Source organism: Diadema setosum, chromosome 13 (genome assembly GCF_964275005.1).
Source record: "Diadema setosum chromosome 13, eeDiaSeto1, whole genome shotgun sequence".
NCBI lineage: Eukaryota > Metazoa > Echinodermata > Echinoidea > Diadematoida > Diadematidae > Diadema > Diadema setosum.
Genome location: NC_092697.1, coordinates 35,978,649 through 35,995,037, shown reverse-complemented (window position 1 = coordinate 35,995,037; position 16,389 = coordinate 35,978,649). Strand labels below are relative to the sequence as shown.

Here is a 16,389-nt window from a genome sequence, read left to right as displayed (position 1 = left end):
AAAAGGTGCCTACCTGGGCCAGACAAAACGCTCTTAATTTTGCTTCCAGGTGGAAACCCACTAGTCTTGGTAGCCTTTTGATACAGACCCAGTACTTCTCTCCCATTATGATACTCCTCTCCTCCTCTGGTTTAATCCTTTACCCTTTATTGCTTTTTTTTTTTTTTGCTCAACTTACTGAGCCTAAACTTAGAAGCCCAATTCAGTTATTCAGTTTCTCTCGATATCCATTTATCCCCCTCCTTTCTTCTGTTAATCCCTTTCCCTTTAACCATTTTTTTTTTTTTGGGGGGGGGGGGGCAGTCAACGTGCTGAACTGAAACTTGGTATGGTAGCCTATTTTACAGTTATCCAGCTTCCTTCCATAAATTGGCCATGATTTGATGTAGACACACACCTGTAATCACATGGATTGACCAATCAAAATCTGCCAGCTTAGCGGTATGTGCGTGTTTGGAATACCGGAACAAGAAGAAGTGGAGGGAACTACCAATCTCCTTGATCTGTGATAAGATGTGAGACAGTGAAAGGATCGAGAAGGGCTTGATGTAATAAGGAGAGTCTGACTGCGAGACTAGGCATCCAGTGTCTTCTCTTTGTGGATGGAATACTGTGATTGGTCAAAAGTAGGCCCACTTGGGATAATGAAATGCACATGGTTCTGTCACTATTATTGTTATCAATATCATTTGTAAAACTGTCTAAGTAGCCCAAGTTGAAAGGCATCATTTACTGCTTTGAGTTGAATATTATTTCTGTTCACAATTCAGGTAATCCTGTCAAAAGTTGGCAAAATTCCCTTAGGGGATCACCGCCTGTTACCTTTACATAAATCAAGAACTCACATCCCAGTGATGTTTGGGAATGCTTGATGTGAATTGTGATATAATTTTGCAAAAGGGAACAATGCAGGAATTGATCTTATAGGATTAACACAGCTATACTCATTGGCTTTCAGTTGTCTAGTACGTGTATGCTAAGTAATCAAAGATCATACCTGTGACCCATCATTCTTCTAACCTGTTATATGAACTAAAAAAGAAGATGAGCTGAGTGTGAATAAGAAAGGCATTAAGGAGACCAATCAAGGTTAATTAAAAGTACAGAGACCTTCAGATGAGTCAATGCAATTTCCTAATTGTGTTAAGATGTAGCGTACATGGTGATATGGAAATCACTGCGTGGTGCAATATGTAAACATATGATGAGCTGTAAAGAACCAACTGGTGAAGGTTTATGGAGCTATCTTTAACCTTAGGGGATCACCTACCGCTACCTTACCCATGATGGTGTCATTATTGGTCAGTCGCGGTGGATGTGTGTTTAGTCCACCCTCTTGATTTGATTTTGACCCTAACCTGATTAAAGGGTCGCAATTATGCAATTAACAACTTTGAGAAGTTGATGAACTAATGACTCATTAACTGCACCTGTCCGAGGGTCCCCTTTGATGAAAAAAGACAGGTTTATTGTCGTGACTGGCCCGAACCCTCCGCGATGACTCCAGCTTAACTCACCTCTTGGCAGAAATTGGGTGTCCCTCCCTTTGGTTTTCCTTGACATGGCCATGACAGATGGTGACTGGTGGTGGGACATAGGCTGCTGAGGTGTGGTGTGATTTGATCTTCCAAGTTGTCAGGAATTGTCTGTGAAATGAGTACAAGAGATTTTCTAAGAGACAGAGTTCTGTTCTTTCATTTTCTCTCATTTCACTGGGCTTGATTTGTACAGAAGACAATCAGGATCAAGTAGTACATTTTAATTCTCCCAAACTGGAAAGATTTCTTGTGTAACTGCAATAAACTGGATTTTAAAACATGGGTAATATAATCCCCCATGCACAGGTTTATATTTATAGACTATCTATCTATCTATCTATCTATCTATCTATCTACCTAGCTAGCTATCTACTATCTACCTATCTATCTTCCATCTATTTACATGTTGGAGCTATTTATCTCTCTATCTATCTCATATCTATCTATCTTCTGTCTATCTATTTATCTATCTATCTTATTTTCTAGATACATAAATAGCTTTATACACCATATAACAGTATATATATGTACAAGTATGTATGTATGTATGTATGTATGTATGTATGTATGTATGTATGTATGAATATGACTATAACCACTGAAGGTTCTATTCTGCTCATGCAAAGCCAAAATGAGAATGTAAACTGAAATGTGGCATTGATTCATATCTTATAGGAGGAAAGTGAGGATACCTTGTTTGATTTTTTTAAAGCACTTTTTACAGGAGGTATCAGAAATTTACTTAGTCAGTCTACTGTGATCTGATGTTGTGCTTCATGTATTTTTTTTTCAGAGGCCTCGAGTTAAAACAAAAACAGAATAAGGATGTGATGTGTTAAGTACCTGCAGAACTCCTTCCATACAATGCTGATGAAATATCTTTTCACAGACTTATAGCTGTGCATACCTAGTCCACACTATTTTTCTGTCATGCCCATATACTTGTATATACCTTATATGAATGTGGTTAACATGGAAACTAAACAACTAGCACATCCAGTCAAAAGTGAATTAATTGGTTGGTATAATGCTGTAGTCTTTCAGAGTTTGGATTACCCAAGAGTGGAAGAAGATCTTCCACAAAAATATCAATATTATGAGTGTTTAAAGGGTGTGTACAGTTCTAGTTGAGGTGAGGATTTAGCTTTTAATGTTTTGCGAGATATTCAGAAACCACTCTATGAGATGTCAAAGAGCATGCAATTTTAAGGGATATCAAAAGTTTATTTGATGAAAATCGGTTTTGAAATGGCTGAGATATCCAAAAACAAGGTGAAACAAAGAGATCCTAATAAAAGGCATGGCCTGTCGCCTTTTATTATTATCACCTTTTTTTGGATATCTCAGCCATTTGAAAACCAATTTTCATCAAATAAATATTGAATCCTTCTTAAAATTACATGCTTTGCATATTTCACAATTTCTCATTATCTCACTTAGGAATGTTCAAAACATGAATCCCCACCTCAACCAGAACTGTACAGTCCCTTTAAGCGAACTTACGAGATCCTATTGCATTGCAGGCTTATTGTAGTTGTGAGAAATGGTGTGTCCAACATGTAAAATGACTTATAGCCTTCTCACTCATGTCTAGTTCCCATCGTGTCTGTAGTGTCGCAAATTAAAGATACGATTTTGATGTAGCAGCAGTCAAACTGTCAAGCATGATGGAGGCGATAGTGGAGAGCAAGGATTAATTTCTGAATCTGATTAAATTTCCTCTGATTGTGCGGGAAAAAACAGAGTGAGAAGAGAAAATAGGACTCTACTAACACCCTCTTAAGCAAATTGAGATTTCTGTCACTGAGACTGAAGTGCAGATGGAAATATCCAAACACTTGTTGATGCAAAGTTAACGGAAAGGGACAATACGACATGAGAAAAATAAGGCCGTTTTCCCCACTGCTGCTGGGATGCGAAGGAAGTGGCAATTATTGTATCTAACTGTTTACAGGATGTTACATTTGTGAGCCCAGTTTTGTTTTGTTTCACTTTTTTAGCATAAATTCTGATTCTGTGCCAGTGAGCAAGCTGTAACGAACTCCTCTTCTAGTACTCCGACAAAGATGTTCGGTTGTGGGAGTGATTTGTTTGTTTAGTTGTCATTCGTTATTCCCTGACAATGTGATGATTGTCGAATTCCGGTGTCATTGGGATGAGGATGATGAGGATAGAGGGTTTGTATCGCTCGTCTTTTCCAGTGTTTGTGATACCACTGTGAAGGGAGGAAAAAGAACTTGATCCAACCCCCCCCCACCAAAAAAAAAAAAAAAAACCTCCATGAATACCAAACGAAACAAAACAAAGCAATCGTGGCTCTTACTCATATGCTTCTCATGTGTACACAAGAGAGTCCCTGGGCATAAGATACAACAATGAGTAAGCCAAAACTTAGCGAGGTATTATCTGTGCTTCGTGAGATCAGGAAGGGCTTTGCAAAGCAAATTTTAACATCTTCCCAGCGACAGATGGTCTAATAAGAGAAAAGAAAGTTACATGATGCGATTAGGATGTCTGAAGGTGTGGATGACAGCATCATTAAAGTCTCAAATACAATGAACTAAACCTGCATTCTCCTCCCCCATCCCTTCCCCCTCCGATCTCCCCCCTCTCCCCCCCCCATCCTCCCCTATGATGTCATTAAACAACAGAGCTACTAATTTGATAACCCCCCTCCCACGTACGCCGCACCCCCGTACACCACGCATCACCACGTGTGGGTGAGAAAGGGAAACACCCCGTAAGAATCACCAGGTATGACTGTGTTGAGACGGGGGACGCCCCGCGTGTTAATTGGGCTTAGGCCCGATTTAGTCATGTACAGATCAGGTATAATCAAAGTCTGATCGCCGGAGTGGTGACAGCGATACCCTGGCATCTGGCCCTTTGAGGTGGTTGCATCATTACGCTCATTAAGAGCGGAGCCTCTGTACCACCGTGACTTATCACTACCGGTATACCTAGCTCAATGAGGAAATGAAAGGAAAATACTCTGCGATCTTGTTTGGTTAGGAGGTGTGCAAGCTTCTGAACAGCTCATGTAGGTTTTTTTGTTTAATTATTCTCTTCTTGAAATGGTTTCAAGGTTGGCAAACCTCTAGAAAGCATCATGGGGCATAATTTGCAGAAGAGATTACATTGCCATTTTATTCTAATATCATTGCTTTGTGTGGTAAGCTGACATGGAAATTCTTCCATTATAATGAGAGAATAACACTGGGGGTAGAAGCTCATACTGTTGTTAACTAAATAATCCCAACATTGGTTGAAAGCAGATAGAACTTTTATACACAAAGACTGTAGGCTGCTTGAGATTATGATTTATAAAAGTAATCAAAATCTCTACAGATCTAATGCAGTTGAGGGAAACCAAAATTCCATATGCATGCTATAGAATATTCTATAGTGTAAAACTAATTTGTCTACATGAGACAGTGATATGGCTTTATTTTCCTTCAAAGAAATGTTGATACTCTGGTAAAGACTTTTAAATCATTTTCAGTCTACAGTCATTATCTTCGTAGCCACAGACCTACATGTACAAAGTCTCTGTGACACTCCAAACTTAAATATCTCTTCATGTTTTAACAAGAGTACCATATGACCAGAAAATTTAGCATGCAATAAAACTCACAAATTTCACAAGAGGCCAAGGAATCACAATAGTATCAAAATGCAGGCAAAAGTTCTTCAAACTGCATTGAATGCCAATGGCAAATCATGAAAATTTTGTATCGCAGAAAATGCCATTGTCTCCACTTTGCGAAAGCTTTATGCTGCGAATGTTTCTGGTTTAATCTCCTGCCTGATGCGGAAATTACTTTCACCTATCTAGATGCACATAATATGCAAGTATATCCCTGAATGCTCTTTGGCACCTCCCTCATTCTAATGTGTTGATGGTGGCAGCTCTAAAACAGTCAATTTTTACCGTAACTGACAATTCTGTCCTCAGAGTAGCGTAGTGTTTGCAAGTGACAGAAATAGTTTTTTGTTTCAGTGGGGTTTTATCTTTGTGTGTGTGTGTGTGTTTTCATTGGTGTAGTTGATGTGTTTGTCTCACTAATTACAGTGGAAGTATTTGGTGTTATTTATTGTCACTGGGTGACAAGTCATCATATCTACAAAATGTCAAATGTTCAGGAGAGCAACAACAAAAAAAAAAAAATGGCATCCAAAGCACTGTATCAAATGAGATAGCCTTTCCTTTGACATGCTGTGGTGGCTTTGTTTTGTTTTGTTCGTTTGTTTGTTTGCTTTTTTTTGGGGGGGGGGTTAGACAGCTAGGATTTGGACAGGACATTATTTAACTAATTATCTGACCATTACAAAAAAAAAAAAAAAAAAATCATTTTCAAATTTGAGATACAAGGTCTTGTCACCCCAGCAATGTTATGCCACTTGGTTGTATCTACAATCTGAACCCAGCCTGACTTTCTCACATAAGGATGCAAACCTTGAAAGCATCTTTTCCCACCCTTCAGAAACCTTTTCCTTTGAGAGATAAACAAAAACAAAGACAAAAGCAAAAAACTTGTGTGAAACTCATCCAAAGGACTCTTCATGGCATAGGATGCCTGTCTAATCTTGTGATGGCCGCATTTGATTCAATAACCTTACCAATGTTTAATTGACAACTTCAATTTCTGCTCATTTCGTTCCCACTCCATGCCCCGCCCCCTTTCTCAGCGTGTGTGTATGTGTGTGTGTGTGTGTGTGTGTGTGTGTGTGTGTGGTTTCTGTGACTTCTCACACTCTTTCGAAGGACCGCACACCAGTTTTAGTTTCAATTGCATTGGGGAAGAGAGAGAGATCAAATCCTTCAAAAATAACAGAGTTCCAGTTCCTGATAATTGAGTTTACGGAGCTACTGCTGCTTGTCCCTGAAAGCCAGCGTGGGATATAATTGTTTCGGAGAAAAAAAAAATTGTGAAAAATAGGTATTTGATATTCAGAGAAAAAAAAAGAATGGTACAAGTGTCAAATCTCTCTATATTCGACCTGTATGATTCACATTTTGACCGAAACTTCTAGAGGGAAACGTCTTATTAGAGTTAGCTGACGTCAGCAATGAGAGATAGAAAGAATGAGGAAGAAACAGACAGACAGACAGACAGACGGACAGATGGACGGATAGAGGGATTTCTTGTGGATGATTCACATCTAAACAACCATGAGCATGAAAGAGGAGATGATAAAAAAATGATGAAGAAGAAGGTGTGAATGAGAAGGAAATGACTTGCGTAAACTAGAAAATGAAGGAAGTTATGAAAATAACACTACCTGTGAAGATATTGCATGCCTGTGATTAGCACCATGGTTATCCAGCCAGTAACATCCCCATTAATTGAGTAGGTGAGGTGGTAATGATGTTGGCTGTGCTTTTAGAGTTTGATATGTGAGATAGCATAATCATATTGAATTACTCATACTTATGAAATCAATAAAAATGACAGTAAGGGAGGCACATCTATAATGAAGTCATTTATGATGATGATGATGATGATGATGATGATGATGATGATGATGATGATGATGATGATGATGGAGATGATATTTTTAAAATGTTAATCTAACAGGAAATAATCCTTTTTAAAGTGCAGAGCATTACTAATGCTGAACATTTTGACAGTGATGATGGTGATGATGATGATGAAGATAATAGATAATGATATGAATGATGGTGGTTATGATAATGATAATGACAACTGAGATGATATAAGTGTGATGATAGTTGCAGTTTGATGATAATAATGATGATAATCGTGATGAAAATTAACAATTGCTGCAAGAATAATTAGCATGATGGCTAAGGTAATTATGAAGATGTTTATGACAGCATCAATCAGTTATTACATCTGTGACAGCAGAACGTGATTATAATTAATAATAGGAAGGAATACGACCTAATGATAAAAGAAGGAAATGACAGAGAAAGGTAGGTTTGTGATCTTAGCGCTGTTTAGGTTTCTGCTATAAAGCGCCCTCGTTGTCCACAATTCTAAAATGACAAACTCAGCTGGACAAGAGGATGGAGAGGAAAGTGTCTCCAGATTCCAGTTTATTTCCAAACTGTCCTCAAGCGTGCCATCAATGTCTACTTTTCTCTTCCAAAATAAATACAATCTTGAGGAGCTGAGTCACTTCTTTTCTAGTTCTTTAACAGAGAAAGAGAGAGTGCCATATCCTTTCTGTTACATTTTTTTGTCTTATACTCTTTTTTTTTTTTTTTTTTTTTGCACTCGGCATTTTCTGTGATTGAGGGGGCTGGCTGGACTTCCCGGATAGTTTCCCCACTCCGCTGCGAGTGTGTCACGGCAGATTGCAGGAAGCGTTTCCCTGTATGATGGCGCAATTTAATCGAGAGTTTACACGCGAGCGTCAATCACGGCTAAAGCATATGGCCTACTGATGGATTGTGGCAGAAACTTTGCGAGAAAGAGAGGAATATAGAGGGGGGAAGTTGAGAGGGGGGGAGGATGGAACGGGAGAGAAAGGAAGTAAAGAAGAGAGGAAGAAAGAGAAATGAGGATAGGAGACAGATAAATGAGAGAAAGATAAAGAGAAGATATGTCTAACAGATGGGATGGTTTTCATTTTAATTTTGTTCCTGTGAATGGACTGATCTTCATTGTGTATCATGAGAAAATCTATCATCATGCTTGTCATTTTGCTAAACTGAAAATTCACTCCATTTCTTCAGTTGACTTTAAGAGACAGAATATAATCAGGCACACATGCCTATAAGCCTTTTATTAATATTACCACTTTTGTTCATGTTAACCTGTTGAGAACGGGCTCATTTTGTTCCAACACACATTTCCCATAGACACCTGCCCGAGTATACTCGGGACTAGTCTTCAGTGGGTTAACTATAAACAGCATCTTTCATGAGTCTGTCGGTTACCCTGTAATAAATTTTGTGTGATATGATATTTTGTTTTTGTTTGTATCTTGTTATGAGTGTTATCTCATCCCCACAAACAAAGGTAGTTCTATTTAGGGTCTAATGCAATCACCAGTTATTAGTGTCTAGATAGATGATCTTGATATTGTTTTTTGTTTATTTCACAGAGTCCGTTCAGGGAAACATCAATAATAATTACTGTATTGGTTCCTGTTTGGAAGAGCACAATCTAAGTGTAATTTATTTCCAATTAATTTTCAGAATCTGCCTTTGTTTTGGGATTTTTTTTTTTAATTTCTTTATTTGCAGGGTAGATTTTGTTAGGCGCGGCACCATGAGTTAGTAGGCCTACTGTTATTGAGCCATAATCCCCATATACGGATCAAACTTCAACAAGTTTTGTAGAAAGTTGTTTAGTTTTTTTTTTATGTTATAATTGTTGTTCTTTACTGTTAAAAGAAGGACAAAAAAAAACTTCTCTCAGTGTCTTGCTGTGCATATTGGAGTATGAGCTGTTTGATTGACTGATGGCTACAAAGGGGCGTTCCCTTCATGACACATGGCATTCTTCAGCTGACTGTAGCTACTACTACCTTTACTGTACTCTGTGAGGCTAGAATCTTGAATTTGATTGTGCATTGGTACAAGGAAGAATTTTAAAAAAAGTGTCAGGATTGGGTATTGCAAGGAATAAATGAAATTGAATTATTAGGACCCCGTGGTTTCATCACACAAAGACAGCTAGCGGAGGATATGTCAAATTTTGGAGTGATTTACCCAGAATTAGCTGCATCTCGTCCGGCTGTCTGCTTGGCTAACAAGGATGCCAGCACGGGTGATCAGATATCCCTGTCACTGTTCTGCACTTCAGCCTTGAACAAGTGATTACTGTAATTTGTGTTTGGGATCATCACTTGACTGAATTGTATACCAGAGCCTGTTCCAGCTTGATTAATTTATTCCTTTCATTGTCCTTGGCATTCTTAAGGCTTCTACTGCTTCCTCGTCTTTTTTCAGCATCTGTTTCTTTCTTCTTCTTCTCCTTCTTCTTCTTCTTCTTTTCTTCTTTTTCTTCTTCTTCTTTTCTGCAACTTGTTCTTCTTCATCTTTTTTTGTCTTCTTGTAATTCTCATCTCTTTTGTACTTCTTCATCCTCCTGCATCATTTTGTGTTCTTATTATTTTTTTTTTTCAGGATTCTATATCACCTAGTGCTTTCTGCTTCTCCCCATCACATATCTTTACTTTATTCTCTTTTACTATTTTACAGATCAATCTTTCCTTCTACTGCATAATCATTTTCTTTTTGAATTTGTGTTTATCTCCCCCTCACTTTTCTTTTCTTTTCCTTCTATCCTTATGTTTCCCCCTAATTTTTTCATACACCATTTCTCAAAACTGCAATCTCATCTTTGCGTCAGTATGAGCTCGAATGGGTGAAATTATTACATTAAGATTGTCTCTGATTCTACTACAGATTCGAGCAATGGGAGGACTGCTGAAGTACCTGGACACACGGCGGATCGGGGTGGAACTGGAGCATGCCGACGTGAGCGTACCAATTCTGACTGTCAAGACCTTTTCACTGCAAGTATTTCAATCAGTCGATCCCCCCTTCGAACTGGAACTTTTACAATTACTCGCTATCCGAGTTCATTGCTCTCATGCTTGGCCTGTATGCACATGGGCGAACATGTGTCCTGTCTTCTCACGACATGTTTTGCCACCGTCTGAGAGGGAAAGTCTGGAAAATCATATTTCCCCCTTCCCTCATAATGTATTGTCTTGGCAATGACGATGGGTAGGGTATGAGATAAGTACAAGTGTGGATGACCATATCATGGTGACTATCACAAAAGAACAGCAACATAAAAAACCTCAAAGCAAACAAGATTGAGGCCATAGTATACCAGGAGAGGATACTCCATTTTGAATCATCAAACTCTGAATGATTCAAAACTTTGGTTTCTTTTATGATGCAGCCCTGCGACAAGCATCAAATGTAGAATATACAGTATGCATGGGTGCAAGCATTCCAGAATTTGGTCATGTGTTTCAAAATAAAGAAAGAGGTGGGAATTACACAGATTAACCTGTTGAGGACGGTTTGATTTTGCTACCGCACGCATTTCCCATAGAAGCTTGCCTGAGTATACTCAGGACTTTTCCTAGTCGGGTTAAGGGGTTCCTAAGGGAATACAGAAAATAAATTCTCACTGCATTACATTGACAATAATAATGATGATGATGATAATGATGATGATGATGGTGATGATGATGAAGTAAAAAAAAAAAAAATGAGAAAAAGTTGGAGATGACAAGGATAAAGTAGAAGAAGAAGAAAAAGATGTCATTAACCACAATTAGTCTGTTCCTTCCCAGAGAACCCTGCCATTATGATTATGATTATACCTCAGCAGTGGTAGGTAACTCATTTATTCACCTTGGTCAAGATAAAGATTTGTGGGCAAAATATTGTATCCAAGGATAAATGCACCAGACTGGATTTGAACCTATAGTCTTTTTGCTTACTCTAATTCTGAGCTATAACCACTACACCATGGTGTTTTCACACACACAACACACACAAAAAAAGACACACTAGATCTTCATTGAAAATTTGGCTCTAATTTGAGGGCACTGTGAAATGTACTTGCTTTTTAAATGCTGCATGTAAGTCTTATGTATGGATGCCATGAGTACATTTATTGTGCATTTTAACTATTCAAGTCCGATGACAGCAAATGAAAATTACACGGAATGTAGCTAAATGTGTCTCAGTTTACAAACATTCAAGGAATGTTTACTCTGCAATGATCTATTGAGAAGGTATAGGCAACTAAAGGCAGAAGGGGATCCTTTATAACATTGTGAGACAGTCCTGTTAGGGGTACTGAATAGGAAAGTAGGCCCTACTTATTTCACAAATCAGACCTTTGAAACTTTTTTTTTTCTCTCATGATGATGGGCGTGTATACTCTTCTTTTTAAAAGTCAATTCTAGTTTGAAGATTGAATTCTAGAAACGATATCGAGGAGAGAGTTGAGGAGCGTTCATATCAGTCATTATCCAGTACAAATTGTTGTTTCCAATTCTGTCTGGTTCTATTTAAGCTAAATTTCAGACTGTCGCCATGCTTGGTTCTTAGTCCCACTAAAAGGTCCTGTCCATCAACAGAAATGGAAGGACATTTTAGATTCTTTGGCTCACATCCACCAACTGAATCTTAAGAGTTAAAAAGACCCCCCAAAATGTAACAAAAAACAAACAAATAAAAACAAAACTGCAAAACCATAACCATGTGTTATTCTCTCATCATACTTTTCCAATTTTCCCACTTGGAGAAATTTCCTTTTGAAAAGGCTGCCGCAGATCATACTAAATGAATGGCTTTTATGGTTTAAGATGGAACAAAACTTGGCAGGGGAGGAATTGGTGAATGCCAGCCTGGAAAGGATGAAATAGAATCATCAGCTTGTCTGATGAAATTTGTCCAGAGAGACAAAAGCGATACCAGACCCCCCTCCTCCCCCCCCCCCCCCACCCACCAATACTTTTTGCCATCTCATCTTCGAGTAAGGTCGGGGAAAGTCATTTGAAGAACAGGTGGGCTTGTGTTTTAATTGGAGTGATTGACATAGCATCTTAATTCATTGAAAGAATGCCATTAGGATTGTTTTTAATGACCTTAACAAGTGAGTTTTTGTGGATGTTGTTGTTCATTTAATTGATTTCTGCTGCAACGTTAAGTCAGGATTGCATGATGTACCGGTGTGTAGGTTTAAATGCTCAGGCTATAACAGCCTCATAACAATCTTGCATTTGTCTCAACTGTCAGTTCTTTAAGACTTTCATCAAACTTGTTGATATCAGATGTCAAGTGAACGTGCCCACTAGACTCTTTGACAATAGCCACAGTCACTCTGGCAAAAGATGGAGAAGTATAAGATTGCGATCTTTAAGATCTCAAAGTTTTGCCAGTGTTTCCGTAAACTTCTCGCAAAACTTTCCACCCCAACTACTGATACAATATTTCCGCACCCCTGCCAAACTTCTCAATTTTTTACCAGTGTGACCACTAGAAACTGAAACGTTGCAATCTTAAATTTCTTGATCTTTTGCCAGTCTGACTGTGCCTAATGATCATTATACATTATAATGTGGCAGAGAGACCTTCAAAGAGATATCATGGTATAAACCTGTTTAGAACTGGTTCCTGGATGGTGTAGTACAAGAGTGTGAATGACTTATGTCATACTTTACATACGTGATGATAATATTACCCCCCACAAAAATGTTATTTAAAACTTTGATGTCTAAGCATGACTGTTTGAGAAGCATTTCTCTGTATGCTTTTCCAGCCCTCAATCACCATCTTTGTTGTTTCTTTCTTTCTCTCTTTCTTTCTTTTTTCTCCTTTTCCTCCAACATTGGGAAGAATGTTGAGAATTCATCCAGCCAGGGCTTTTATCATCCTAAATATGACTGCTTTTTCTGAGAAACCATAAATCACTGGGGAGACTTCATCCAGACCTAAAAGAGAAGAAGAAGAAGAAGAAGGAGGAGGAGGAGGAGGAGGAGGAGGAGGAGGAGGAGGAGGAGAAGAAGAAGAAGAAGAAGAAGAAGAAGAAGAAGAAGAAGAAGAAGAAGGAGGAGGAGGAGGAGGAGGAGGAGGAGGAGGAGGAGGAGGAGGAGGAGGAGGAGGAGGAGGAGGAGGAGGAGGAGGAGGAGAAGAAGAAGAAGAAGGTGGCATGATGCCATGCAGCAGAACTTTTGGTTGTCAGGCAAAGTGAAACCCCTGTACAAAGACCACCCAAGGGTGACAGAAGAATTGGCCTTTGTGGGCAGGGGTCATAATTGGACAAGTACATTAGTATATTCACATAGAAAGAAATTAAAGGAAACAAGTTTAGTGGTGTTTATGATGAAATGGTGGTCTATATGGATGAGTGGCCTTTATGGATTGGTTGCCTTTATGGACAGGTAGTTTCCTTGAACACGTTGCCCTAGTAGGGAGGTGGTCTTTATGGCCAGGTCGTCTTTATGGAATGGTGATCTTTATGGACATGAGGTCTCAGTGGAAAGGTTGTCTTTATGGACAGGTGGTCTTTGTAGACAGGTGTTCTCTGTCAACAGGTGCATTTAAAGGACAGGTGGTCCTCATATATTTAAAGATGGCCTCTCCAGGCAGGGTGCTGATATCACAGAGCTTGATGTGTGCTGAAGTTTCAACATGGTGAAAATAGTCTGTGCATACAACATCTTTGTTTGAAAATACAGCAAAGTGCATTTTACAGCAACCAAGAATAAGATGAATCATCACATTCTATGACACAACATTACAATCACTCAAGAGTGCAGAATCTGCTATCTAGCTGGTCTAATAAATTGAAATGTTGTACTGCAGTGAAACCTGTGTACAAAGACCAAAGCAGGCAGAAAAAAAAAAGTGGTCGCCATTGGCAGATGGTCCTTATAGACAAGTTCATGAGCTTGTGAAGTGATCTCAGCGGAAACAAAGTTTGTGGTCTTAATGGGCAGATGGTCTTTATATACAAGTGGTCGCTGAAGTCAGGTTTGACTGCTTTAGAATGTGGTGAAAATGTATTCCGATACATGCATTGAGTTTGTCTCACTTTCGGTATCTTTTGAGACATGCTTTGAAGGATAGAATATTAGGCACTACGACACAAGTGCTCTATTTATAATCTACTTGTATATTTCAGTTACCTTGATTAGATGAGGTAAGATAAGTCAAGTGTTTTTTTCTTCCTCTTTTTTTGTGACATGCGTTTATTTTTGGATCATTATTATGTTGGAGTTATGTTCCCTGTTTTTTTTTTTTTTAATCAGCTTTGCTTCATGTTGTTTTTACCCTGGACTAGTTGTTAACTAATGACATTCTGCATTCTTGTTTTTTTCAGCACATTATGATAGGAGCTACCATCTTTGATAATGCACAACAGCGCGCAAATTTTCTTTGATTTGTTGTTGTCGCTTTGACATTTCAGCCATGAACCGCGCTGGCTATTTATGGCTTGCAGTTGTAACTGGTGCCAAGAAAACTGATTGGTTTGTCATTGAGGATGCAACAGTTGTTTTGAGATAAAGTTCAGGGAGAAAGCAAACTTTTTTATTAATGATGCATCATATAATTAAGACGCACATGTTTGGATGTTTGTGCGATGCATGTCACATCAAAAACATCGCACTTTGCTCACTGTGAGGTGATTCCACAAACAACAAATAAGAAGATAGCTGAGTAAATGCCAAGCAAGTTGGTGTGCAAGGGCAACGCTGATAACCTTTCAGTCCCCACTGACGTATATGTAAGGTGTAATATATATATATATAAGCCTACTGAGCTCAACATTAGTGGTGGCCCGGTGGCCTGGGGCCACCAGAAATAGATGTTGGACCACCACTATAACAATAAACAAAAACAAAAACAAAAAAAAAATTCATTGTTGGGCCACCAAAGGAAGAAGTTAGTGTCAAGCCTTGATATTTATTGCTATATTTACCAGAACTCAACATTGCGGGTAGCCTGGTGGCCCAGGGCCGCGTGAAATTGATGTCGGGCCACCAAATTTTCATACAGCTTATCTTTTGGTAACCCGATCAGGCAACTAAGATTCAAAATGTATTGGTGGTATTTTCGTTAACACTGCTACACTCCTTTTTCAGGCCACCAACATTTCATATTTAGCAGTTTTAGTGGCCACCTGAGAAAAAATTAGTGTTGAGCCCTGTGTATACATATGAATATAATGTATTTTTTTAAAAGACATTTATTCACATATTTGTATTATTATTTAATTTCTTAAAGGGGAAGGCTAGTAACTGATCAGTGGGAATCAATGGAAATGCTGGGAGATGATTGTTCAAATCCTTATGGGATTCATTCAAGAGTTCATTGTATATCTGTTGTTGTGTGAAAATGATTTGCTTCAGAATGGTCTCATATTCAAGTAATGTGCAGATTAATGCTCCGTCACTGACCAGGGACGCTAACCTGGAAGCATTAAACTGCACATTACTTGAATATGAGACCATTCTGAAGCAAATCATTTTCACACAACAATAGATATACAATGAACTCTTGAATGAATCCCATAAGGATTGGAACAATCCTCTCCCAGCATTTCCACTGATTCCCACTGATCAGTTACTAGCCTTCTCCTTTAAGTAAGACTGTGTGTGTTAAGTTATATCTTCAAGAAGTATTCCCTATTTTTTGCCAGCAGAGAACTTCATGTTTGTTTGATGCAGGTGTCTTAAGACTTGAATACAACCACAACATGGATGCATGGCACATTTTCCACATGTTTGTTTGTTTGTTTGTTTATCGGTCAAAATGTTTTTGTTTTTTTGTCATTGATATCGAGTGATATCCCATCAAATAACCAAATGAGAGTATCAGATCCCATCATCAGTCAGTCTTTGGAAATTTATGGAGAATTCTTTTGCTGCAACCAACCACAATTGTTGATACAGACATTGGGACCTGGAAGTTTTGTTGACCTTAGGTGTGTTCTGCTTCTTCATTGCAGCATTTCGTTACATTCTTGAAATATTAACAGCAATACATAGCCTTTCGTTGGAATAATAAATCGGTGGTCCCATCATGGTCATGTATCAACAGAGCAACTGCGTTTAATTCAATATTGTGTCGCATTGGAATAGTGTTGTGATAGACCCACGGATAGACAAGTTGATAGATGATTGAGAAATCTCTTGGCTTGACATATATGGGAATATACTGTATAGAGAGTGATAGATGAACCCTTTCTATGCTAATGAATCAAATGTGCACAAATTCCACACACATACCTATGGACGTGAAATTAATGTGGCATACAGAGGGTTAAAGGTCCTGTTTACCTTTGGGAGCAGTGATTTAAAAAATTTCAAGATATCACATTTGATGCATATGTGTAGGTCA

The 16,389-nt window shown here is 38.5% G+C and overlaps 1 protein-coding gene across 1 annotated transcript in view; it reads left to right on the top strand.

The window, feature by feature from the left end:
- The window catches only part of LOC140236750 (mutS protein homolog 5-like), a 181,612-nt gene that overhangs the window by 141,853 nt on the left and 23,370 nt on the right, over positions 1–16,389 (top strand). Inside the window, exon 7 of the mRNA XM_072316678.1 lies at positions 9,922–10,031. Coding sequence (XP_072172779.1) covers positions 9,922–10,031 — 110 coding nt within the window. The remainder of the gene's footprint in view (positions 1–9,921; positions 10,032–16,389) is intronic.